General features: G+C 44.5%; 1 protein-coding gene across 1 annotated transcript in view; it reads right to left on the bottom strand.

Moving 5' to 3' along the window:
• The window catches only part of clasp2 (cytoplasmic linker associated protein 2), a 104,823-nt gene that overhangs the window by 75,790 nt on the left and 1,303 nt on the right, over window positions 1–27,730 (bottom strand). Inside the window, exon 2 of the mRNA XM_056298372.1 lies at window positions 3,761–3,839. Within this exon, the coding sequence (XP_056154347.1) occupies window positions 3,761–3,839 (79 nt within the window). The remainder of the gene's footprint in view (window positions 1–3,760; window positions 3,840–27,730) is intronic.

Raw genomic sequence — 27,730 nt, 5'->3', positions numbered from 1 at the left:
CCCTTGCTCTCTGGATGAAGGAATGTTACATCACTAAAATCAGCAGATGTACTGTTTGATTAGAAGGAAACCCTGCATGCACACGGCTCTTGACGGCACATGTTGGACTACACTTGGAAAAGCTCCCTCCTCAACACAAGGCCCTGTCTATTCGTTTGTGTGTGTGTCTGTGTAAATAAAGGATCATGACATATGAAAAGGCAATGAACACAGAGAGAAAAAGAGCCAGGAGGGAGGGAGAGAGGGAGGTAGGATGGGAAATGACAAAAAGAGCGAGACTAATACAACGTTAAGATCCTGTAGCTTAATGCTTCAGTCATATAAACGCCTCTTTGTCCATCCATCCATCCATCATCCAAACCGCTTATCCTGCTCTCAGGGTCGCGGGGATGCCAGAGTCTATCCCAGCAGTCATTGGGGGGCAGGCGAGGAGACACCCTGGAGAGGTTGCCAGGCCATCACAGGGCTCACACACACATACACACACACTTTCACACCTAGGGACAATTTAGTACGGCCGATTCACCTGACCTACATGTCTTTGGACTGTGGGAGGAAACCGGGGCCCCCGGAAGAAACCCACGCAGACGCGGGGAGAACATGCAAACTCCACCCAGACGACCTGGAACGACCCTCAAGGCTGGACTCCCCCGGGGCTCAAACCCAGGACCTTCTTGCTGTGAGGCGAATGCACTAACCACTGCGCCACCGTGCCGCCCAACTCCACTTTGTCTCACACACAATTGTTGAAACAGTTCGTACTTGAACTTCAACACAGGATGTTTTTAAAACTGGGAAGCTCAATAACCACTTAGACAATGACATACGGGGGTGAATTATAAACAGCTGTGGCTGCAGTGGTGGACTTGGTTGTGCTGAGGAAGTCGTATGACAGAACAAGTGACATAACACAAACACTGTGCACATGTCAGCTGTTGTCATGGAACTCACAGTGCCCCCAAAGACCTCTGACCTTGTCTCTGTCGCCATTGTTGTTTACAGTTCTGCTGCTTTACTTCAAACACTACCCAACTCCCTTGCATCAGTCTCAAAAGTTGTTTCAGCGAGACAGAGGCCAAACCAAATCTTCCACAAAAAAATCAATGTGACCAGGGGCGTCCGGGTAGCGTAGCGGTCTATTCCGTTGCCTACCAACACGGGGATCGCCAGCTCGACTCCCCGTGTTACCTCCGGCTTGGTCGGGCGTCTCTACAGAGACAATTGGCTGTGTCTGCGAGTGGAAAGCTGGGTGTGTGTCCTGGTTGCTGCACTAGCGCCTCCTCTGGCTGGTCCGGGCACCTGTTTTGGGGGTGGGGGAACTGGGGGGGAATAGCGTGACACTCCCATGTGCTACGTCTCCCTGGTGAAACTCCTCACGTCAGGTGAAAAGAAGCAGCTGGCGACTCCACATGTATTGGAGGAGGCATGTGGTAGTCTGCAGCCCTCCCCGGATCGGCAGAGAGGGTGCAGTGACCGGGACGGCTTGGAAGAGTGAGGTAACTGGCCAGGTACAATTGGGGTGAAAAGGGGGAGGGGGGGGGTAAAAAAAATCCACAAAAAAAAATCAATGTGATCAAGAATGGTCTTACTTGTGGTGCCAGATTCAATCTGGGAGCTCTGCTTGAGGGGGATGAACGTATTTCGACAGATTTAAACTGTGTTCAACAAAGCAGTTGTGTTATGAATGTCTTTAATCTGTTACACAATATTGTGCAACTCCTGACATGAAAGAAGACCAGCCGTCTCTCTCTGCTGCAGATAACACACGAAGCTCCAACTTGTCTTTGACATTTAAACAGAAGTACACACTAAAGGCCCCCCCACACACATTCTCACACACACACACACACACACACACACACACAGGAAGAATGACATCACATCGTCACTCCCCACTGATGTTTTTGGGTAGGAATGTGAGTAGGAGTGGTTTGTGTGTGTTTGTGTGTGTGTGTGCGTGCGTGCATGTGTATGCTTGTAAATGATGTTACCATAACAGCTGGTTCCCTTGACAACAAGGACAATGTCTTCTAACACAAAATGACAGTCAAGGCATTGTACAGAGACGTCAACTTCTGAAAATAGGATTTGATGAAATGCAAGCGCGCGCGCACACACACACACACACACACACACACACACACACACACACACACCTGCCCCATGCCAACTTTATCTATTTTCCTCCATCTTTCCTGGGCTTTGTTTCATCTATTCATCATGAGATTTAACTGGCTCAAGACCAAACTGCTGGGAGGGCCAATCGCCTCCCTCTGTTGCTCTGACTGATGTGTGTTCCTCTGACTGATGTGTGTTCCTCTGACTGATGTGTGTACTGTGTGACGGAAGCCTACCAGTCACTGCAGAGTTTTACAGGGCAGGCAAAACGCTGGGTTTTTTATTTGTTTGTTTCACTTCTACATTCGAGTCCCTTCTGAGGAGACAGCCAACGCTGCAGTGTCAACAAGACGATAAATAAAGGCAAACATGCAAGCACATTATACACACACACACACACACACACACACACACACACTGGAGGTAGTATATCAGTACGATGAGTCAGTCTTGTAGATCAATACCATTACTCAGTAATAGCTATGATCTCATCTCCCTCTACTTAGTGTGTGTGTGTGTGTGTCTGTGTGTGTAAGCCAGAGGGAGAGAGGGAGCAAGAGAGGAGAGATGAAAGTCAGCTGGTGAGACAGAGACAGATTCCAAAGCTGACGGTGGCACTTTCAAGAACTGCTTTTGCCATCAATCCCTTGAGCTGGGAGGAATCGCACAATCTCTCCGTGGAGGTGGACAAAGAAACAAACAATGTGTGTGTGTGTGTGTATGCACGCGCGTCAGTGCAGACTTTGCCGAATGTGACAGTTCCAGTCAGCCCAGAGCTGCACCGCAGGGCTGAGGAGTGTGAGTGTGAGTGTGTGTGTGTGTGTGTGTGTGTGTGTGTGGTTGTGACAAGAACCAGCCTAGCTGACAATGACAGCTGGCGATACCTGCAACAGGGACAGGGCCACCACTTACGCAACACCAACACACACACACACACACACACACACACACACACACACACACAGACAGGTCGTGAAACTGGACCCGCATTTCAGTCTGTGAGATCACGCGTCAGCTAGGTGTGGTTTTGGGGTGAGCTTCCGTGGGGAAGATGATGCCAGACACAGCCTAAATATAGAGGCGGGGACATGAATAACCGGGGGGCGGGGGGTGAGAGAGTGGACGGTGCAAAGTTAAAGAGAAACGCTGCTGGTGTGTCTAAAAGGAAGGGCAAAGTGGAAGTGAGAAAGACAGACTTTCCAGTGATGTGGGGGGGGGGGGCAGCAGTCGAAATGCTGAATGATGCACAGGACACTTAACACTCAGACGACACAAGACAGTCTGCAGTGAGGTTGTCAGAAATACCGTGAGTTCAAGACTCAGACAATGCCGTGTTTCTAGAAGAGTCCTGATCAACACAATTTCTACTTCTCAGTTCAGCACAGGAAAGTTTCTGACGTCATCATATCAAGTACAGAAACTCACACCTGACAGAAAGTTAGAAAGCTGAGAGGAGCTGCAGGAGACTTGTTATGGTGGGATTTGATCCTCGGGCAGCTGGGACCCTTGTGACTCGAGGGGTCGAAGTCATAAATGCGCCAACATTTTGGAGCACTAGAATTCATTTCTGTGTGACACATTATTGAAAAGAATACAGTGACAACCACAGACTCTGCGGTGTTACTGGAAGGAGGGATCTCACCTGTGCCCAGGTAACCTTTGAACCTCTCCCCCAAGCGGTCCACAAACGTCGCACAGATGTCTATCCCCAATAACGCCACCTGCAAAACAGACGGAGAGGGGGAGAGGTTACAGTGGGTATCATGCACAATGGAAAATATGTGGTGGATTAAGGCTTAGACAGTATCTCGCGGTTTTCATACAAACAAAAGTGCATGGACTTAAACTGGTTTGAGTCTTTCACGCTTTGAAAAGAAGACCAGTATCTTGTGTCATCAGCAAAATTCTAAGATCTACACATTTTCTCAAGTCTCAGCTCACTCAAAATGACAGGGTCAACATTGGCAGAAGGATTGCGATCTTAAGCTGTTTCAGCAGTGTCATTTCTTATTTACCTTACTCGTGGACCGGGACAGGGCTCATAAGCCAATTTCAATGACTAAGAAACTGCAGCACTGCCAGGAAGACATAATACCACCACGTGCAAATGCTGCAAATTATGGTGGTGGAAAGAAAACTGTTACCCGACCAACTGGAACACTTTCTCTCCCATTTCTTTTATTTTTCTCAAATTTTTATGAAAAAAACAACAACAAAACACCGCCACTATCTCTGCAACAGCGTGTTGTCGCTGTTCTTGGAAGGCATACTTGCGAGTGACACCCCACACCTTCAGCTGATGTCGAGCCAAATGCAGTGCGCCATCAAAATTTCTCTCAGTCGCAAAACAAAAACAAAAAGCAGGATGATAACATTTTTAATGTTGTCACATCATATAATGTGCCATATAATAACTAAAAGGTAGAATCTGATACCGTTTTACCACAGCCTTAGGCCAGCTTTTGACTGCTTTGATATCAACCAAACTTAATGGAAATGTGTTAGGAAGATGTTGGGAAGTCTAGGGCAATGTGTTTCTAATTGCAGATTTGCCTAAAATTCAGCTTCATTTTTACTAGCCTAACTGGATTTCTGGAATGGATGCAGTCTGTGTTGGCTCAGCAAATAAAGGGGAATCGGTGCTGATGGTCTGCATAGCCAACCGTGGAGTGTGGGCGGGCTTAAGGCCTTAACTCATTCCTACTGATCAAGTTGCAGACCGGTCAGGGCCACCAATAGCATGTCCATCTCATCTGATTGCCAAAAGTGAAACCTGAGCAAATCTGGATGAACTCTTGTAGTGTCAGAAGAACAATGGCACAACACTCTGACAGGGATTTAACCGGCCAATCAGAGCTGAGCTCGAGACAGAAATAAATATGAAACGGATGGCTGCTCCATCTGCCCATCACCAGAAGTCTACAACCTTGGTGTCATTATGGACTCCACCCTCTCATTCCAGTCACACATCAAATCTGTCAACAAATCTGCTTTCTTTCACCTCAAAAATATCTCCAGACTCCGGCCATTACTCTCAGATTCCATGGCAGAGACCCTCATCCATGCCTTCATCACCTCCTATCTGGATTATTGCAATGGAGTCCTGTCTGGGGTACCTAGCAAAGCCCTAGAGAGGCTTCAGTATCAGCTGCCAGGGTGCTTACCCGCACCAAGCCCTGGCAGCACATCACTCCCACCCTTGTCCACCTTCACTGGCTCCCGGTCAAATCCGGCATGTCCTATAAAATCCTCCTCCTCACCTATAAATCCCTCCATGCCCCAGACACCCATCAGACCTCCTCAACCCCTATATTCCGTCCCAGAATCTGCGGTCCGCAGACACGGGCCTGCTTTCCATCTCCCACACAAGCCTGCGGACTTTTGGGGATAGAGCCTTTAGCGTGGCAGCCCCCACCCTTTGGAACTCTATTCCAGCAGAGCTCCGCAACGCCGCTTCTTCGGACAATTTTAAAAGACTACTGAAAACCTACCTTTTTACTAAGGCCTATGGTCTGTAGTCTTATGATCTTTGTTTTAATCTTTTTTTTCTTATCTAGTGTAAAACGTCCTTGGGCTCCTTGAAAGGCGCTATACAAAACCAAGTTGTTGTTGTCCATGGTGTTTTACAACTCTACAGTACTGGGAGCACTCCACAACATTTGACAGCTGCAGGGCCATGTTGGTGTATTTTATCAAACAAATGTAGCATACGACGTGCATGACAAATGTGGAAGACGTAACCCTCAGCTCCATCCCGAAGTTTGTGTGGAGAAACAACAAAGAGACTATAGAGAGACCTGCTTAAGGCTGCATTCAGAAAAAAAAGCAGGCAATGCATCAAAAACTCAAGTCCTCCCATTCATTTTGAATGAGGGTAGCCCGTTTACGCTGCGGCAGTGTGTGCCGCAGGGGATTCAGCAAAAAAAAAAAAAAACGCTGCAGCGTCCAGCAAGAAAGTTGAACCAGATTAAACTTTTGCCGGAACGCAACCCGATGTCACGCTGCGGTGGCCAATCGCGTAAACCGGCGATCAGACAAAAGGCGCCGACATGGGTCATGATTGCTGCAATGGCCAATTGCGACAATCGCTGATCATCGTGGACCATGTAGTGACACGCCCACACCACCGTACAACGCTGCGGGCTAGGCGCCGCATCGCCTGATTCTGTGTGAATGCGGCCTTAAGTCTTTGATCAGCATGTGAATGTCCTTCCATTTTCACAATCTGTTAAGAAGTCAGAAGTTGCGTAGTTTTTAAACTGGCTTTGCAACACTGAGCAAAAATGGTAAGCAGTGTGGGCATTCCCTGAACCACTGTTTGGTATAATGATTGTAGTGGTGCCATAAGCACACAGGAACTTAAGGAGGCAAATAACCCCCCCCACCAATGAGTCGCGCTCTCTCTTCATCTGGGCCCCCCTCCTTTTTTATCTTCTTAATTCATTCTATACAGTGTCCTTATGTACCTTGAAAGGCACTTTTAAAATCCAATTTATCATCACTATTATTACTTGAAACCGTTATTTAAATAGGTCTGAATAATCTCTTTGGAGTCCATCGTCCACCTTTCCTGTCTCTCCACAGTCTTAAAACCTTAGAAAAAGACAAACTAATGTGACATGAAGTCAGTACACGTCTAGTATGGCGGCGCTGGATGGGATCTTTTCTCAGAGCGTTTCCACTGTGATCCTGATTAGAATCAGATCCCATGCGGCGCTGTGCTCCAGGAATGCTTATGTTGGCTGCGGCACGGTGGAACTGAACATTCCAACGAAAATCCGTTAAAACATTATTCCCCCTCTGTCCCGCACCAAGCAGGGAGCCAGACTGCAGTTCTTCCCTATTTTAGTCAAAGGAAGACAGAGAAAGACGTGCCAGGTAACCGCAGAAACAAATAGGGAGGGCTGGGGGTTCGAGGAGGAGGAGGCTGTGCAATACCAGAGGAAAATATCATCTGGAGGAGAAACATGAGCCCCGGGTCAATATGACGACTCCTTCATGCTGACCTCATTTAGGGTGAGAGGAGGAGGGGAGACGAGAAGGAAAATGGTAAAAACTGGGAGAGAGAGAGAGGGAGAGAGAGAGAGGAGAAAAAGAACAGGAAGGAAACAGCTTGAGCCTCCCCCTCCAAACACAGAACCCATGAAAGCCCTGTGCCCACGACCATATGGCTCCTCCACAAGGGGGGGGGGCGAAAACGAGAGAGAGAGAGAGAGATGGATGGATGGATGAACAGAAGGATGGTTGTTACCTGGGGAATCACAGAGAGGGAGAAGGGTAGTAAAGAGCACACCAGGAGGAAGACGTGGGATGAAGAACAGATGGCCGCTAGGTATCCCCCTACTCTTAACCAAGGCTGATCAGAAGGATAGCACTTATACACAGACAAATACGGACACACAAACAAACACATCTACGTCTCCAACTCTGCGCACACGCAGACACGCGTACATATCGACACACAGACATAAACACACCCAGATCAGCAGACTGATATCCAGACTGTGTACATCAGCATGAGTTCATCAGTATGTCCATGAGCAGCATTATTCAGCAATGTCCTTGCCAAACCGTTCTGGTGCTGGACTCTGCTGTGCATGAGTCACTTCTAAAATGAACATGCCAGTCGTCAGTAGCACCACTACACCAGCAGGGTGCAAGATTCAACACAGCAAGACTCCAACCTCACCTACCAGCTGCCACACGGTGCTTTAGTTGGAGAGAAAAAAATAAAATGTTTATCCATGAATGAGCAGTACTTCATGAAACGTCAGAACTGGAGTTATGGTGGCTTAGCCTGCTAATGCACATACCATATACAGAGCTGCCTCCCATTCCTATAGAAGTATAGAAGCTTAGGAGGCGCTGCGACGTGGGGTTGTGCAGTGAAATACATAACTTAGGACCAAGTCACAAATCCACATTTTGAGAGCAGATGAAAATTATCTAGTACACACTTAAAGTTTATATGCCGGAGTGAAATATTCTCCTCTAGTTACTCAAGTAGCAACACTCAAATGTCTTTTACAAAAGGGAACGCAGTGGGTCTGCTTCTTTCACGTCCTCAGATAAACAGAACATAGGCAGGCTCTCTAATGGTTTAGTAGACAGAGAATGCAGCCTTGCCACAACGTGAACGTAAATCCCTGCTTAAACTCCTGCTACAGCTGCAACCCTGAAGACCTGCATGCAAACAAACACCCCTTCTCATACTTTCCATCACTAGTGTATTTAAGCCAACAGTGAATCCAAGAATATACAAATAATGAATGTTTTTGCTGATGCTCATTTAAATGGTTACTGTCATTTAAGGCCTTCCAGGAAAAATTATAGTTCACATCATGTTTTACATCTTCAACATAGTCGCCAAATTTCGAAGAATAAGGCAGGTAGTGGCAATTCGAAAAAGAAGTTGTTGTGGATGACATACAAATAGGGAGGACCAGGGAATCTGGGTAGTGTAGCTGTCTATTCCATTGCCTACCAAGACGGGAATCACCGGGTCGAATCCCCGCATTACCTCCAGCTTGGTTGAGCGCCCCTACAGATACAATTGGCCGTGTCTGCCGGATGTGGGTATTTGTCCTGGTCGCTCCACTAGTGCCTCCTCTGGTTGGTCGGGGCACCTGTTCGGGGGGGGGGGGGTAGTGTGACCCCCCCATGCGCTACACCCCCGTGGCAAAACTCCTAACTGTCAGGTGAAAAGAAGCGGCTGGCAACTCCACATGTATCAGGAGGCATGTGGTAGTGTGCAGCTCTCCCCAGACTGGCAGAGAGGGTGGAGCAGCAACCAGGTCAGAATGGAATATAGGGTAACTGGCCAAGTACAATTGGGCAGAAAAAGGGGTAAAGATCTATAAAATTAAAATAAAATAGGGAGGACCAAGTTCACGGAAGACTAGGGCTGGATATCGGCACAGATTCCGTTTTAATTCACAAGGTCCTGATCCAGTTTGATTTTGATTCAATCTTGATTCAATATTTTCAACTACAATATTGCTTAAATATGAAAGAGATTGTCTGAGAACTAATGCAGTGCACTGGACAGAGAACACTCTAGAAAGGTTAAGGTTACCCTAACCCTACAAAGAGGATCCAAAGCATTAAATTAAATGACCTTTTATTTAACAAACGTAATGATCAACACCGATACAGCACCAGTGTATCAGAACAGAAAACTGCTTTAAGTGCATCAAACTTGAGATAAACATTACATTGCTCCTTTACAAAATTGTGGGCCCTATCATGCACACATGTAAAGTTTCTCAAAAACGGAACTTCAATTAAAAAGTTTCTATGAAAGAGAAAACAAAGGCAAATTAAAAAAAAAGGCTCTTAATGTGCGTTTTTCAAAATAGTGCAAGCATATGACTAGAATGCACTAAAAAGAAATATGCAACCATATATTAACCACAGTGTGAAAAAGTAATCCAACAATATCAAATAGAAATGGCTCTGGATTTTGTGCCTTTTGGTGCTCAGTTCCACTTCCAGTGTGGGAAGATGGCTATGCGAATTTGCGTTTGCAGCGGCTTCACACAGGGCCGGTGTCGGAAGATGGCGGCGCGAATTCACATTTGCAGCGGCCTCACCAAGTACCGTCCATGCAGTGTCTTTGTCCATGTCTTGTTTTGTCTTTGTTTGATGGCTGGAGCTGGCGCTGGATCGGCTGGGAGAGCGGGGCAGGCTAAGCTAACTGCTAGCACACGCAGACCGGCAGTTCCGATAACACGAGGGCAGTCTGGCGACGGCCTCACCTGCCGTTGACTGTGGTGTTTTTGATGTCGTAGTGAGGAGTGCGGGGAGGTGTGTCGAGGGTGACTGGCTGGGAGAGCTGGTGTTGGATTGGCTGGGAGAGCTTGGTCTGCTTCGTCTGGTGGGCCTGGGGACCACAGCCTCTGCCTGGAGCTGTGCCTGAGGAGGAAACGTCGAGGGCGGTCTGACAGAACGCAGAAGCGGGGCAGGCTAAGCTAACTGCTGGCCCATGCAGACAGGCGGTTCCGACATTCATCCTGGCTGGAGTTCGTTCCCTTGGACAGTGACTTTTTTGTTTAGTTTTGATATACGTGTTAGTTTGGATATGTATGTTCTTGTAGTTTTTGGATGTGTTTTTGTCATTGTGTTGTACTGCTGTGGGCTGGGGGAAATGGCATTTCGTTTCATTTCAAGTGCATGAAGTGAAATGACAGTGTTCCTGTTCCTGAATCCTTTGAAAATGAGATTTGTTGTGTTGCCGCAATATTTCCCCTCCTGGTTGCACAGCTTACTCTTCTTTAGTGTCATTGTTTTTAAATCCAAATGCATCCAGACATCTGCCCTGAGGCTTGACGGCATTCGTTTCAGTGGGCCTGAATCAGCAACTGTTGTCAAAAAATGGGATGCGGTTAACTAAGTTTCCGTAATGAGGCGAGGCAAACTAGAGACATTTAATGAAAACCTTCACAAATCTACTGGTGTAGATTAAAAGATCGATCTTGATAGCTTAAGAATCGATACTGGGTCATTCAAATGAAAATACCAATTAATCAGAAAATCAATATTTTTTTCTGGCACTACACAAGACATCTACCAAAAGATACTACAACAACTGCATCTTAAAGGTAGAAATGAGCAATATTTGTCAGTTGCGGGTTGTAAACACAACATTCAAAATTGCCCCCCCCCAGCCCAAAAACACCAGAAGGACACGCCCCCTGGCCGCAGTTGCCAGAACACATCCCAGTGTAAAGGCCAATTCCACATCACTCTTCCTCCCCATCCTCTCCTTCAGTGCTCGCCAGCGGGTGAAAGCCAATCCCAGATTCACTCTTATTTTGGAACGAGCTTTGTCCACGCTATATTTGTGTCTTTTTGGCGCTCTGTTTGCCATTGTAATAGTTTCCTCTTGGATGCGTGCTTACGATCTCAATCTGGCACCTGCTCGCTACATTTTTATAGTCTCGCTGCCCAAAGGTTAACACCCAGAAACGTCCCGTACACAGCAAAATAAGAAAAATACAGGCAGAGGACAGGGTCTCTGCAGATACAGACACCGCAACACACGTCTAGTGGGTCATAAGTGAGGATCTAGAGGGATTGTTTTTGCATGAGTAATGTATGAGTCTATACATTGATTTTTAGGAAACTCCTACTCATTCTACCTTTAAGTACAGGTATGCACTAGTTGATAAAACTATATCAATAATTACTTTGAATAAATGTTACTAGATTTCAAAATAAACAGACCCCAGTGATTCTGGATAATGGCCCGAGCACAGTTCCTCTTATGTTTAAGTCAACTTTATTTCTATCGCACATGAAACAGAACTAGTTTGAACCGATGTGATTTAAAGAATGGGGAAGGGGAAAGAAAGCTTGGTAAAAAAAAATCAAAGGAGTACAAATGATAGCATTTAAGAACAAATCAAGAACTATGTAAAACAGCAAGTCAAACAGAATGACAGGCGAGGTAAGAAACGTACATTTCAAGATACGTTTTAAAATTTCACCAGACTTGGCTGATCTGATGAACGGAAAAAGGCTCCCATTTTTGGAGCAGCCACAGCAAAAGCCCTATCACCCATTTTAACCAGGACTTTGGGACCACCAGAAGCCTGACTGGCAAATCGGAGGGACTGAGAGGATTATGTGGAGAGAAAAGGTCAGAGATGGGACCAAGGCTATTTAACTGGTTCAACAGAAAGAGAAAAAAAAAGAATTGCAGCAGGATTTTAAAATCTATTTTAGCTCGCACTGATGGCTATTACCATACCTAAATATGATAATGGCTGTCACGCCTTAAAGTTCTTCACACCTTTTCCCAATGGTTAAAATTATACAATGGTGTGAAAAGCTGGCTGTCACAGAGAGGGGTGGAATTATAAACAGGAAGTCTTTGTAATCATGAGTAGAGTCAAATAGATGCGGATAAATTCAAACACAAGAGTTTTTCCTTGAAGTTATTCGTGGTGATTGGTGAGCGGTCAACACAGTCGCGGAGTGTGTGAAGAATGAACAGAGAGCTTGCAGATCACTTGCAACCCTGCCCATTTTCACATCACAACATACCCGGCCAATTACTGCAGAAGGAGGCGAATTTCGGGAAAGTTACCCAAAACATTTGGGAGACAGAACTCTCCTTTCTGATCGTCCAGTGTTACAATATTTTGAACAGCACTTTATTTGAAGCATGCAGCAGCTCTTGGATGCCAAACTAATGCAAAAATAAGAGTGCGTTACAGTAGTCCAGACTGGGGGGGGGGGGGAAGCATGAGTCATTAACACTTAAACGTGTTTTTAAGCTGTAAACTGAATGATGACTGTACTGTGATAAAATACATCCAAGTGGTGTTAATATTGGCATTTCTTACCAAATTTATAAAAACTGCCATTTCATGGGTTGAAAATGGCTCAACACACCATCTACCGTTTTAAACCGGCCCTGAACTTGCAAGGCCAATGGCTGACGTAGAGTCGACCAGCTGGGACTTATCTACGCAATTAAATTTTAAAAAAGTTAATGCCTTCTAATCAGAGATGGGCGACCCACCTCCCCCCAGCCCCCACTACTGCGAGTGAGTCTGTGAAACTGCGCTCATTTTCAAATATATGCTGATTATGACTCATCATTCACAGGAATTTACTCGCTAGCCTTGTGGCTTCATTACATTTTCTACCAAACTTTTGAATTTTTCTCAGTTTACAGTTAGTTATAGTTATATTATTTCATCATTTTCAATTTTGGTACAAAGGTTCGGACTTGTGCCTATGACGGCTGTAGACACACTACCGACAACTGGGTCAGTTGGGTTGGGCTCGCGCCACGACTGGGGGAGCAGTCATCCTGTCCCCCGCGTCTTTCCGCTGCCAGAAAGCCACGGCCCATCTCGTAGGACTCCCTTCCATCTGCGGCGCATCTCCATCACGGTGGTTGGGGTGTCTTCGCAGGGCGGAGTCCGACGCCATTTTAAAAGGCGGGCCAGTGGAGGGGACTGGGTACATCAGTGCCAGGCCCTTCTCATGGATCTCCCCTGCTACTCCTGCTTCACACATCCACCCACCCGCCTCCTCAGCCCCTCCCCTCTCACAGCCTCTTGCCACTTTTCAGCATTTTCAAAATTATGCAGTGGGTGGAGTTAGGCTCACTTTAATCATAAAAATTAATTTTTCATTGAGAAAAGCGACCAAGGTTTTTGACATGTGATTCGACAGAACATGATACATGGGCCAAGTTTTGCTCAGTATGACAGGGGAGCCAAGTAGCATAATTTTGGTTCCTGTCCCTCATTCAACAGAAGAATTGTTCTGAGCCATTCAGAATTTAATGTCCTGAGGGCAGTCATGGAAAGGATTGGGACTTGACTAATAGTCTGTCTTTAAAGGTTGATCAACTTTGCATGTTCTCCCCATGTCTGTGTGGGTTTCCTCTGGGTGCTCAGTTTGCCTCCCACCATCAACAAGACATGCATGTTACGGTTGATACTCCTGTCTGTGCCCCTGACCAAGGCAATGTAAAGAAGAACTGGAGTTGGTCCCTGGGCACTGCAGCTACCCCCTGCTCCTATACAATAGGATAGGTTAAATGCAGAGAACAAATTCACTGTAAGAATACAATTCATGGGGTGTCCAGGTAGCGTAGTGGTCTATTCCATTGCCAACCAAAACAGGGATCGCTGGTTTGAATCCCCCTGTTACCTCCGGCGTGGCCGAGCATCCCTACAGACACAATTGGCCATGTCTGTGGGTAGGAAGCCGGATGTGGGTATGAGTCCTGGTCGCTGCACTAGTGCCTCCTCTGGTCGGTCGGGGTACCTGTTTGGGAGGTAGGGGGAAATGGGAGGAATAGCGTGATCCTCCTACTTGCTACATCCCTTTGGTGAACTCCTCTGTCAGGTGAAAAGCAGCAGCTGCTGACTCCACATGTATCGGAGGAAGCATGTGGTAGTCTGCAGCCCTCCCCAGATCGGCAGAGGGGGTGGAGCAGCGACGGGGCGGCTCGGAAAATAGGGTAATCGGCCAAGTACAACTGGGGAGAAAGGGGGGGGGGGGGGGCCAAAAAAAAAAACAACTAAAAAAACAAATCGTTTTAAGGTATAATGACAAAATAAAGTGGCTTTCTTCTTATGCGTCATCGGCACAGTAATGCTGAGATGTTTGTGAATAATATGACCTAAGGGGAGGAGTGTAAATAGAAAATAGAATTGGCCCAAGAACGGAACCTTGGGGAACATCGAAGGAGACAGATGAAGGGGGTTATAAACACTTTATTTCAACAGAAAAGGGTTGGTAGATAGCAGACAGGAATGCAACCAGTCTAGGAATGTACATGTGAAACCCACTCTTTTTTTAAGATGTAAAGAGAAATGCTGTGCTCAACTGCATCAAAGGCAATACTGAGGTCTAAAAGAATTAGAACTGAGCAGTATCCCATATTTGATGCCAAAAGAAGGTAATTTGTCACTTTTAATGGAGCAGAATAAGTGCTGTGGTGTCCAAAACATGACTGGAATTTCTTAAATTTTTTTTTGTAGAGGGACAATAATTAGGGGAAAAACTACCATCTCTAAAACCTTGACTTAATATGGTAATTTAGTGATACGTCTACAACGATTCAAAGTTTCAGGGTCTTTTAAGAAATGGTTGAAATACTCTGCATTTAAGGCAAAATGCAACATTATTACATATCAAATGAACTGTTAATGACCTGGACACTGGGGTCGATTGCATTAAATACCTGTTTGAGAAGCCTTTGTTGAAGATTATCAAGGGAGAAGTTGGAAAGCTTTGACAACAATAATCTCCTTCAAGTTAGGTAGAAAACTGGAATGAAAAAAAAAACTGAACACACTGGGAGAGTGTGAGGTGATCAATGCTAGATATATTAACAGTTGAACTCTTGTGATTGAAGAAGTTTTGGAATTCTTCATATTTAAATAAAGAAGATTCCAAACTGGAGGAAAGAGGAGGGTTGACCACCGACTTGACGTTGCCGAATAGGACCCTCGAATTATGATGACTGCTAAAGATAATATCTGAAAAATAGTTGGCCCCTCTATTTTAATGGCCTTGTGATACTTATTAGTAAGATCTTTAGAAACTTCAAAGACACTTGTTAATGGTCTCTTCTCCTCCTCTGTCTTTCCTCCGCAGACTAGCTTGGTCCAGTCAGAAAGGCACGAACTGAGGAAGCCTCTTGGATGAGAGCCGAAACGTCTTCACAGATATATACCAAGTCCAGTTGCACTTGATTCAACTCCTTTGGATAGGTTAGCCTTCTTAGACTGTGAAATTGCAATTGGTGATGGGAGGACATTTGATTGTTGATGTTTACCGTAAACCAACACATACTGATCAGTAAAGGTTTGACTCTCATCATCCACTGGAGCACAAACTAGGAGTCATCAGGACACTGTACCACCGATCTGACATCCCCACCGACACAGCAGCCTGGGAAGGGGAGAAATCCCACATTAAACAGGCCTTGGTTAAGTGTGGTTATCCTAACTGGGCATTTGTCGAAGATGCCAAAACAGTGCACCAACTGATCAATGAGAGGAAAAGGACAACACTGTCCTAAGCAAAACAGTGCACCAACCGATCAATGAGAGGAAAAGGACAACACTGTCCTAAGCTTAAACCAGTGGTGATTCTGTATGTGGTGGGCGTGTCGGAAAAGTTGAGACCCGTATTTTCCAAACACCGCATCCCAGTTGCTTTCAGAAATTGGTCCAGCCATCAAACAAAGACAAAACTTAGACGCAGACGTGGACAAAGACACTGCATGGATGGTACTGGGTAAGGCCGCAAACGTGAATTCACGCCACCATCTTCCCACATTGGTACTGGGTGAGGCCACTGCAAAAGTGAATTCGCATCACTATCTTCCCACACCGGAAGCAGAGGGTCATCATTAGTATTGTACTGTAATAATACTCCATATCTCTGTTGGAGAGAGAGACAGATGGATGGTGGTGCTAAAAAGCAGGAGGACATGATTTCATTGGCCATGTAGGAGAGAGAGAGCCAGTCTGCTCTACCAAATTTTCTATCCTTCCTCCCCTGTGTTGTTTCTTTTTTTTTTTTTTAATAAATTTATTTCTGATTTTTCCCTTTTTTCTCCCAATTTAGTGGCCAATTGGTCCCTATTTTAATTCAAACACCCACCCTCGTATTGCATGCGTTCGCCAACTGCATCTCCCCGGCCGGCAGTCTCGAAGGAAAGCGCCTCCCCACTTTCGTGACAAGGCGAATCCAAGCCGAACCACTGTTTTTCCGACACACACAGAGACGCATTCACATGACGAACACAAGCCGACTCCGCCCCCCTCCCGAAGACAGCGTTGCCAATGATTGCTGCTTCATCGAGTCCGGCCATAGTCGGATCTGACGAGACCGGGGCGCGAACCCCAGTCCCCAGTGGGCAACTGCATCGACACCAAGCCGATGCTTAGACCGCTACGCCACCGCGGACTCCCTGTGTTGTTTCTAACCTTAACACCATCTGCTCTGCCCTTTCCATCAACTGTTTCTTTTTTCCTCCTTGTCCGTTCACGGTTCCCTCCAAACCCTCTGCCCCTCCACGTGCTACTAATCTTCTCATAAACGTGTCACAATCATGTAAATAAACAATAAATGAACACGCATAAACATGTACTGAAACGTGAGGAGTCTAAGCAACAGACATTTAACAAAATGAGGCATCCTTGGTCACTCCTCATTTTAATGCACCATCAATTAGTATTAGCATTTCATATCTGTAAACTGTTGTCAATTATTCTACCAAATTATGTTGTCATATAAAATTTGAAGTTCTCTTAAAGAAATACAACAAATCATCCCATATCCCAACTGCACTTTTTTCTTTTATTTTCATTCCACTTTGTTGTGAAGCACAAGTTTTGGGAAAAAAAAGTGCTGTGTAAATAAACGCGATTATTCTGATGTAGATATGTCTGAAAGCCTTAAGACCCCTGAGCTGATACACTCCCTTTAAGAAATAGTCTGTTGTGAGTAAATAGTTTCACATTATTAAAATTGCATGGACACAGCAAATGCATGTCGCGCCAGATAGAGACAAAAAATCTGATGAGGAAAATTAACCATGAGTGAATTAGCAGCGTCAGGCGCCGATTTGCCTTCTTTCATTTTGTGCTGAAATTACACAGCAAAAGTTTAAACTCATTCTAAAAACTTGTTATGTAGGGAAATGTAAATGTCTGAATGCTAGAGTTTGTATTTCTCAACACAAAACCCTTTCAGACTCAACCAGATTACATCAGTTCAGGCTCAGATTATTTAATTATTCCAGTGGGTTTGAGAGGGTCAGGTTCTGCACTGCAGTGGATAAATGAACTTGAACATGAAGCTGAACTTGAATTTGCAAGGAGCCGGGGGCTCTTCAACAGTTGTGGGTCTGATGAGTGTCAGAAATTACAGATGAGGTTTAAAAAAAAAAAAAAAAAAAAACTAAACCCAGAGGAGCATTTGGTGTAGACAGCCTGTGTTTTTAGTCACTAAACAGCTGCCTTATAGCCTACCTGCAGTTCAGTTTGCATTTGCTCCATCACCTCTGGCAGTTCAACTGCACTTGGCAGAATCACGCAGGTTATTATTTCTATTGCTTATGCAGAGGACGTCAGTTGACTAGGCAGTCCTTTTATGTAGCCTGGGAAACGCGTGTTTACACTTCAAATGCGATGTGGACAAATGCGTCCCAGGCCACCTCTGAATGGGGGCTGAGCAATCATATCTCAAGACGCACTGAAGACGCATTGGGTGCATTCACACTTGTACTTAGAGCTTTTTACTTGTGATCGGATCGCTCAAGGCACATGTTAATGCCAGGTGTAAACAGCCTCAAATAGTATCGTCATAGGTGTCAGTTAAGGCCCCCAACACATAGTAAAATTTTGACCGTCTTAGTGCCGTCTCAGCCAGGTTTTCAAGTCTTGGACAAATATGATGGTTGGATGTCTAGTATCATGCAGTGTGGCACGGTTAAGGAAACAGTTCTGATCCAAAGAGTCACAGGCTTTGACGGAGTCCGGGCAGTGTCAGAAAATTTGAGCCGTGACTGTGCAGTGTGGCAGGGGACTCTAAGTCATCCTAGTGTGTGACCAATGGGAGCACGGAAGAAATAAAAACATCCTAGCAATTGTGATGAACAGAATATGAAGCTATTTTCAACAAAGGGTTCACACTGTTTAGTACCCCCTCTCTCTTTCTCTGTGTGAATGTGTGAGAGTGTGCGTATTGCTGATGGGGAAAATCCATAAAATCAATTCATCTGCTAGTTTAAAATAACTGTGTGTAGAAAAATGGTAGTAGATATTGTTGTATCTCAAACTCAATTTGGAGACTTGCCAAATCATGCTGTCTCAGCTTTTTGGGTTTCTTAAGGCCAAAATAGCTGTCATTAATGCAACTGCATGCATTTCCTGTGAGACAATTTTGCATGTCCACGGGACTGGGTTGCCTTTTTGTGGCAGGCACGGGACGATCAGTGCAGATCATATCGCCACTGTTCACACAGTGTGACAGCAGTCTCACCTCAACTCACACAATCTGGCAAAGGAGAATATATCCTGATTTTACCCTTTCCCCGTCATACAGTATGACATAACATAAACATACAAGACAGCCAAAATGGCAGTGTGGGAGCATTTAGTTAAACAAAAAAGTCAATTTTTAGAATTGCAGCTTTGACCCTCTACTCACTTTCCTGTTTTGCTACACTAAACTATGAGTACAAACTAACAAATGAAACACCTAAACAAGTTGGGAACCTTTAAATCTACTCTAAAAAATATGATTAAAAACAGAACTATGTGGCAGCCTGACAGCAGTATTCACTTTGGCCAAGTCTAGTTGGAAGCAGCCTACAAGATCTACAGAGAGCAGAAAAAGCAGCCTGCAATATTAATGTGGGTGTGTGTGGGTGTCTTATGAGCACCGAGTCCACAATGATGGAGTGAGAGAACCGAGTATGCTGGAGATGAATCTGCTGCAGTGAGCATTAGATAGTAAAACTGAGCAGCGAATGGGACACAAACTCCTACACAGTATAAGGAAGGACAAGGGAACACAATTTAGAAAGAGACAATGATGGAGCGGGGGGTCTGTTCCTCCTAACAGAAAGAGGAACTTGTGCCCTAAGGTCCATGTCTCGCCACACCAGTGTTTATGAGTCACTTCTTGTATTTGACTGGGAGTTTTTCCACTCACCTCCTGACTTACCCTAATGGATCCTTCTACCCCTCTCCCCAAAACCTTTTCCCCTCTAGCCATCTCCCCATTTTAACTGTGCATTCATCTCTGCTTTCTCCATCTAACCCCTCTCTAGTCCTCTCCATGTCTGCATCCCTGTGCTGACTCAGCATCTTCACCACAGCTGTACCGCCCACTCACGGCCCACCAGGAGCCAATCAGCATTTCTCAAAGCCCCCACTGACAAAGGTCCCTCCCAGATGCCACGGACGCCATGCTGCAGTCTGATAATGTGTCATTCAAATCAAAGGTTAGAATGTGGATGAGGGAGGATATGCTTGCGGTAGATCTATGCAAAGCTAGCAGCTCCCAAACCCAGGTTCTGGGACTGCCAGGGCTTACAGTTGTTATGGAGCAGGGGGTCGCAGGACAGAAATAGTTAAATTTCACAAATACAGCATGAATTATTTTGACCATTTCAACCAGAATTTTTAGTCTCTTAGCTGTTAAATTCTAAACTTTAGTATAATCTTTTCAGAGGTGGCCAGATACCTTAAGTCAAGCCAACTGTGGGCTTTACAGCAATACAACATCCTGTCCTTAGACCCTCACATCGGATACGGAACAACTCCCTAAAAAAAAACCTTTAACAGGGAGAAAAAACAGGAAGAAACCGCAGGGAGAGCAACTAGGGGGGATCTCTCTCCCAAGACGGACAGACATGCAATGGATGTTGTGTGTACACAATTTACAGAATACAACACTGAAACAGGATAACAGAATTATAAGGTATATGAAGAATATGATGAGGAGGACGCCAAGCAGTGTCTAAATGCCACCGCAACAGCCTAGACCTGAGCCACGCAACCACCATCACCATGTAGACCTGACAGAAGGACAGACTACACATGGACACGGAGACTCGCATCACACCATTCACATTCATGGGTGAAGAGACATGAAAAAAACAAGAGTGAGAGAAGGATGTAACATTGAAACAGGATATGAATTAATAAGATATATATATATACAGCAGTGTCCCGGTGGTGACCACCATCACCATAGAAACCTTGGAGAAGAACAGACTACATGTGCACACAGGGGAGACTCCCACCACACCTTTGCATACACAGGAGAAAAGAAAGGGGAAGACGTCATTCAGAGAGAGAAAAAAGACACGAGAGAAGAGAAAACTTTGTAATAGTCAATAATCTATACTCTATAATCTCGTCGGCAGAAGAGTGCTTGGTAAATTCATTGAGATAAAACGACCCACCATGCAGTACAGGTCATGAAGTACTCAATTTAAAGGCAACTAATTGTAGTCTTATGTTTGGATTTAAAGGATTCAACAGACCGATTGTCCGACTGCAGCAGGCAGGTTATTCCACAAGAACGGAGCCCGATAGGAAAAGGCCCTGCCACCAGCTGACTTCTTTTTAAAGATGTTTTTTGGCATTTTTCCCCTTTATTTGATAGCGACAGACAACAAAGAGACAGGGGAGAGAGAGAGAGAGGGGATAACATGCAGCAAAGGGATCGGGCCGGAGCTCGCGATGGACTATACAGTTTAAGGATATCACACAGGTAAGATGCGGCAAGCCCCTTTAGGAATTTGTACGTGGCAGACCTGAAAACAGAACATTAGAGTAATCAAGTCTGGATGGAACAAATGCACATATTAGAGTCTCTGCATCAGCTATGGACATGGACAGGAAAGACCGGATTTTAACTATATTACGTAAATGAAAAAAAGCAGTCTTGGTGATTTCTTTAATGTGCTTTTCAAAGAAAAGGCTTACCTCCAACAAAAATCATTTCAAGATGTGGTCTGGGTGCCAACACGTCTCTCTATGGGGGGGGCGGAACCTTGACACGAAAAGTTGCAAGGAACCCGTGGCCAAAATATAACCCTCAGGGCTATTAGATAAACATCATGTTAATTGTACTTAGAAAAATAATGATGGCTGTACTTTTTGCACCAAACAAGTTTAGTTTGATCTTGAGACGTTAATGATTAATCATCAATCCATTAATTGCTGTTAAGAATTTAACAAGTTAAAAGTGATTAAAAAAGATTCACCGGCAATGTATGTTTTGTGCAACGTTTTCTGGAGCTCACTTTAATGCAACAAGACGGCGTACTTCACCTTTGCAGATCAGAAAAACTACTTATACAACAAAGGAAGAAGCGGTCCTGACCATGTAGATATACTCATTTTCTTAAATAAAAACCAATAGGATTTAAGTTTATTGTGGAGCGGTTCAGAATATGTTTCATTTTCCTTTTATAAAGCACTTTATTAAAAAACTGGGCTTGGTTTGGGCTGCCTTGTTAGTCTAGAAATGCGCCCTGTTTGACATTGTTTTGTTTGAGCAGCTGTCTATTAGCCGGCCCATGAGTTTCTAGGCTTTTTCCTGCAGTAAGGTTGATGAGATCATGAACAACATTAGTTCTTCAACTCCAGCTACTCCTGCAGATCATGTATTACCACATTCATATCTATACAATGAGTCACAGATAGTCCCTGTTATTACAGCTTTTGAGACTATCTCTCGATACTTTGAATAAGTTTGTGTTAGCTTCCAAACCAACTTCTTGCCTACTTGACCCTTCACTAGATAAACTTTTTTAAGAGCTCTGGCCTTTCCTGGGACCTACAATGCCAGACATTGTTAATTTATCACTTACTACTAACACTGTTCCCAGCAGTTTTAAGACAGCTATGATTAATCCGCTACTAAAAAAAAACAAACACAAAAAAACAAAAACCACACCTCGACACAGGGTCTCTTAAAAACTACCGACCAGTCTCGAATCAACCATTTGTTTTCTAAAGTACTAGAGAGAGTTGTGTATCAACAATTTTCGACCCATATAGAAGAAAACTGATCCATTTCTATCAACTTTCTGGGCCTGTCACTCCACTGAAACTGCTCTGACCAGAGTGGTGAATGATCTCTTCCTAGCTATGGACTCTGATTCCACTTCTGTGCTTCTACTACTAGACCTCAGTGCAGCCTTTGACACCACTGATCACTGTATACTATCAAACAGAATGAATTATAATTTTGGTGTCTCTGGCTTAGCACTCTATTGGCTTAAATTCTACTTGGAAAAACACATAGTGTCTGCTATAATAATAATATACCGAAATTCTCTGACGTTAAATATGGTGTATCTTAGGGCTCAGTTCTTAGCTCTCTACTTTTCTCTCTTTATATTTCACCACTTGGCCAAATTATATGCAGTCATGGAAAAAATTTCAATTGCTATGCTGATGATACTCTGCTATATGTGCCTATAAGGGCTGATGATCATACTCAAATGACTAATTTAGAGACCTGCTTGGCTGCCGAGAAAAATTCGATGTCACTAAATTTCCTGCTTTTAAATTTGATTAAAACTGAAATAAAAGTAGGGGGGGGCTGAGATACAGGTTATTAGGCCTGCTAGACACAGACACCAATTATTTATTTATTACTACTTTTATTAATCCCCGTGGATCAATTCTTTCTCTGCATTTAACCGATCCTAGCTGTGTAGATAAGAGCAGTAGGCAGCCGTCGTACAGCGCCCGGGGACCAACTCCAGTTCGTCTTGCCATGCCTCGACAGGAGTATTAACCCAAACATGCATGTCTTTTTCATAGTGGGAGGAATCCGGAACACCTGTAGAAAATCCACCGCAGACACGGGGAGAACATGCAAACTCCACACAGAAGATGACCTGGGATGATCCCCCAAGTTGGGACAACCCCGGGGTTCGAACCCAAGACCTTCTTGCTGTGAGGAGACAGCGCTAACCACTGGGCCACTGTGCCACCAAATAACAATTTATCAAGTAACAATAACAATCGACAACTCTGTGATTTCACAGTCTGGCAGCCAAAAATCTTTGGTCTTACATTTGATCCCAGCCTTTCCTTTGATAAGCACATTAAAGAAATCACCAAGACTACTGATTTTTTCACTAACGTAACATAGCTAAAATTCAGCTTAGCTATGACTGACGCAGGGACTAAAACATGCATTTGTTTCATCCCAACTTGATTATACTTTAATCTTCTGTTTTCAAGTCTGCCACATGCTAGTACTAAAAGTCTTTAGATGGTTCAAAATGCTGCAGTTAGAATCCTAACTAAAACTAGAAAATTTGACCATATTATATGAGGTGCTTCTACTGACTTATAAAATCCTAAATGGACTTGCCCCATCATACCTGTTTGATCTCCTTAAACTGTATATTTCATCTCGAGCTCTCTGCTCTCAAAATACAGGGCTCCTGTGTGTACCCAAAGTAAAAAAAAAAAAGGCAGCTGGTGGCAGGGCCTGTTCCTTTCGGGCCCCGTTCTTGTGGAATAACCTGACTGCTGCCGTCAGACAATCAAAGTCTGTTGACTCCTTTGAATCCAAACTTAAAACTACAATTAGTTGGCGTCTGGGTAGCATAGTGGTCTATTCTGTTGCCAACCAACATGGGGATCTCCAGTTCAAATTCCTGTGTTACCTCCAGCTTGATCGGGCGTCCCTACAGACACAATTGGCCATGTCTGCGGGTGGGAAGCTGGATGTGGGTACACGTCCTGGTCGCTGCACTAGCACCTCCTCTGGTCTGTCGTGGTGCCTCTTCGGGGGGGGGGGGGGGGGGGGGGACTGGGGGGAATAGCGTGATCCTCCCATGCGCTACGTCCTCCTGGCGAAACTCCTCACTATCAGATGAAAAGAAGCAGCTTGCGACTCCACATGTATCAGAGGAGACATGTGGTAGTCTGCAGCCCTCCCTGGATCGGCAGAGGGGGTGGAGCAGTGACCAGGACGGCTTGGAAGAGTGGGGTAATTGGCCGGATACAATTGGGGAGAAAAAGGGGGAAGGGAATAAAATAAATAAATAAAACGACAACTTGTTGTCTTTAAATTGAATGTTTCACAACCTGTACTGCATGGCGGGTCGGTTTCTTTCTCAATGAATTTACCAGGCACTGTTCTGCCTACGAGATTACAGCATATAGATTATTGCAAACCATTCTCTTCTCTCACGTCTTTTCTCTCTCTCGGAATGTCTTCTCTTTTCTCTTCTTCTGTATGTGTGAATGGTATAATGTGAGTCTCCCTTGTGTGCACGTGCAAGTCTGTCTTCCTACCAGGTCTTCATGGTGATGGCGGTCGCCACCTGGACACTGCTTGGCATGCCCCTCATCACATTTTCTTTTTATATATCTTGGTCGCGTGGCTCGGATCCTGGGCTGTGCCGGTGGCCTCTGGACACTGCTTGGCATCCTTCTCATCACATTCTTCATATATTTTATTATTCCATTTTAATTCTGTTATCTTTCAATGTTGTATTCTGTAAATTGTGTAAACACAACATCCATTGCACGTCTGTCCGTCTTGGAAGAGAGATCCCTCCTCTGTTGCTCTCCCTGAGGTTTCTTTCTATTTTTTCTCCCTGTTAAAGGAGAAATGTCTTGTTGAGCCCTTCCCAAGTCATGTCCCCCGCCACACCCACCGCTGAAGCTCCGAATATTTACTGCTGATTACGACCGAAGCTCCAGAGCCAAAAAATGGCATTTGGGACAGCTCTAGTTTGCACTAATCAAAATTGTTTGCTTGTGATTTTTTTGGAACTGAATCTTGGATCACAGATTTCATATCTGACAGGACGCAGCACGTGAAGCTGGGGAAACACGTCTCTGACCCCTGGACCATCAGCATTGGTTCCCCTCAAGGGTGTCCTTTCCCCTCTACTCTTCCTGTATACAAAGAGCTGCAACTCCAGTCACCAGTCAGTCAAGCTCCTTAACTTTGCTGATGACACCACCCTCATTGGGCTCATCTCTGGTGGGGAAAAGTCTGCCTACAGATGGGAGATTGACCATCTGGTGTCCTGGTACGGCCAAAATAACTTGGCGCTCAATGCTTCAGACAGTGGGATGGTTGTGGATTTCAGAGAGAACACACCCCCACCCGCCCCCATCACCCTGTGTGGCTCCCTAGTCAACACTGTGGAATCCTTCTGCTTCCTGGGCACAGCAGAGGTTGTACTACTTGCAGCAGCTGAAGAAGTTCAACCTGCCAAAGCCAATGATGGTATACTTTTTCACCGCCATCATTGAGTCCACCCTCACCTCCTTCATCACTATCTAGTAGCTGCTGCCACTGCCAAGGACAAGGGCAGACTGCAGCATTATCGTTCGCTCTGCTGAGAGGGTGACTGGCTTCTACCTGCCATCCCTCCAGGACCTGTAAACCTCAAGGACACTGAGGTGAGCAGTAAAGATCATGGTCAACCCTTCCCACCCAGGTCATGGGCTCTCCACAACACCCCCTAGAGGCTAAGGTCTATAAAAACCAGAACCTCATGCCACAAGAACAGTTTCTTTCCAAGAGCAGTAGGCCTTTCCAACAAGCCCCCAGACACTGCCCCCCATCCCCTTTGACCCTCTCTCCACACGATGACATGACACACCTCCACACACACTTGCATGTACAAACACAGTGAAATATATCTACCTGCCCTACTGTGCCCTGTGTACATGGACACTTTGCATAAAGCCCGTACTACCATGTATATAACTCTTATTCTACAAATAACTTCTTATTCTATCAATAACTTATTTAAAATTCTCATTTAACACTTTGTAAATAGAGTACTTGCCATGTTCCCAGTATTTCTCCATTATCGCACCTTATCTTTATTTTATATTCAATCTTGTATATATATTTTTTTTAACTTTTAGTTTATTTACTTTTAATTTCTAGTTCTTGAACTACTTGGCAATAAATCTGATTCTGATGAGTCGGCACAACTACACAGACATCCATCAGACACTACCCAACTCAGATATGGTTCAACCCTGTGGAACGTGATTTCATTCCTTTTTTTTTTTAGAAACTAATGTTGACAAAATATTGATCATTTCCCAGGCGTTTTTGTTCAAAAACTGAAAATTAATAGTCTGAGTTCACATTGTTCAGCAAATGCAATAAACTGGACTGCCATTCAGAATAGGCTGAGACATTCAGTACTTGAAATTAGTAACTATAACGAAAAGGCGACATCTCATACTTTTTAAAATAGCTCAGTAGAAGTGTGGATTGGGTTTGGGTGATACTCAACAAATCAAATATGATATTTTTGACAGAATACCTTGATATCAATAGTGTGACAATATTTTAGAGATGCTTTTTGCTGCTTTTATAAGATATTCTCAGGCAAGAAAATTTTGAGAAATTGTAGTTTGTAATACGGATATCAAGCCCAAGAAGGTACGAAGGCATTTGTTGTTCAAAACAATCTAATGAGTTCAGAAATTTGCGTCACTTTGCTGTAAATACCAATTTACAGTAAATAATACTGTACAATTTACTGTAAATAACCTTTACTCAATTTCCCCTCGGGGATGAATGAAGTATTCTGATTCTGAAATGCAGCCTTTAAGACCAGGGAATGACCAAAGTTAAGTTATATCCCAATATTAAGACCACCAAAATCCCATGATATCTAGTCTGGTATCACAACATTGATACTATAATTATACATATTGCCCAGCTTTAGCAGACAGTGTTGAGTCAAATTTCAGTACGACTTGCAAACAGACAGATTTCAGAATGTTTAGACTATCCAGCTCAGTATAATGCTCTGGCTAAATCGTCACATCCCAGAGTTTTTAAAGATATGAAAAATAGCTGATAAAAGATCTCCAATTTACACAGAAGAGATCAGAAGGAAACAGTAAATGAGAGAGAGGGAAAAAAAACGTTCAAACAATGAGCATTTTCGGACCCCTCCCCCATCCCCTGCTCTACTCTGGAGCCCTGACAATGGGTCCCTCAAAACACGGCCCACCACCACCACGCCGTCAACCAGAGCAAAAATATGTAACAATATAAGCCCAGACAATCCACAGAAATGCAATGCAATTTAACCATGTTAGGCGGCTGGAGGGAAAACTATAAAAGCAACATGCCCCCTTTCATAGTTCAGGACCACTGGCCATAAAGACACAGACTCTACTTTACTGGCCAAATGTGCACCTTATCACACATGAGGAATTTGACTCCGGTTCACAGCAGCTTCTAGCACTTGCAGATATCATCGACAGAAAGAAAAAAAAACGAAAAAAGAAATAAATGGAACAACAGGACATTGGAGGTAAGCATGTATGCACAACAGATATGTCGCTACTATACAGAGTTTTGTTATGGTTGAATCAACAACCTATGCCCACATACTACAGCCTATTGCTAATATACTATATTGCCCATACGTTATACCATACAACCAACACCATATCCACAACGCATCATGCCCATAAACTATGCCAAAGGCAAGAAAATGCTCTGGCTCTGCTACTGATGGGGGGGGGGGGAATTGGCAGTTTTTAGAAGTAAACAAAACGTTGACAATTTTAGCTCCTATGAATTT

The sequence above is a fragment of the Lampris incognitus genome, chromosome 18, assembly GCF_029633865.1.
Source record: "Lampris incognitus isolate fLamInc1 chromosome 18, fLamInc1.hap2, whole genome shotgun sequence".
NCBI lineage: Eukaryota > Metazoa > Chordata > Actinopteri > Lampriformes > Lampridae > Lampris > Lampris incognitus.
The sequence above is the reverse complement of the archived record's forward strand: the minus strand, read 5'-3'. Positions and strand labels throughout refer to the sequence as shown.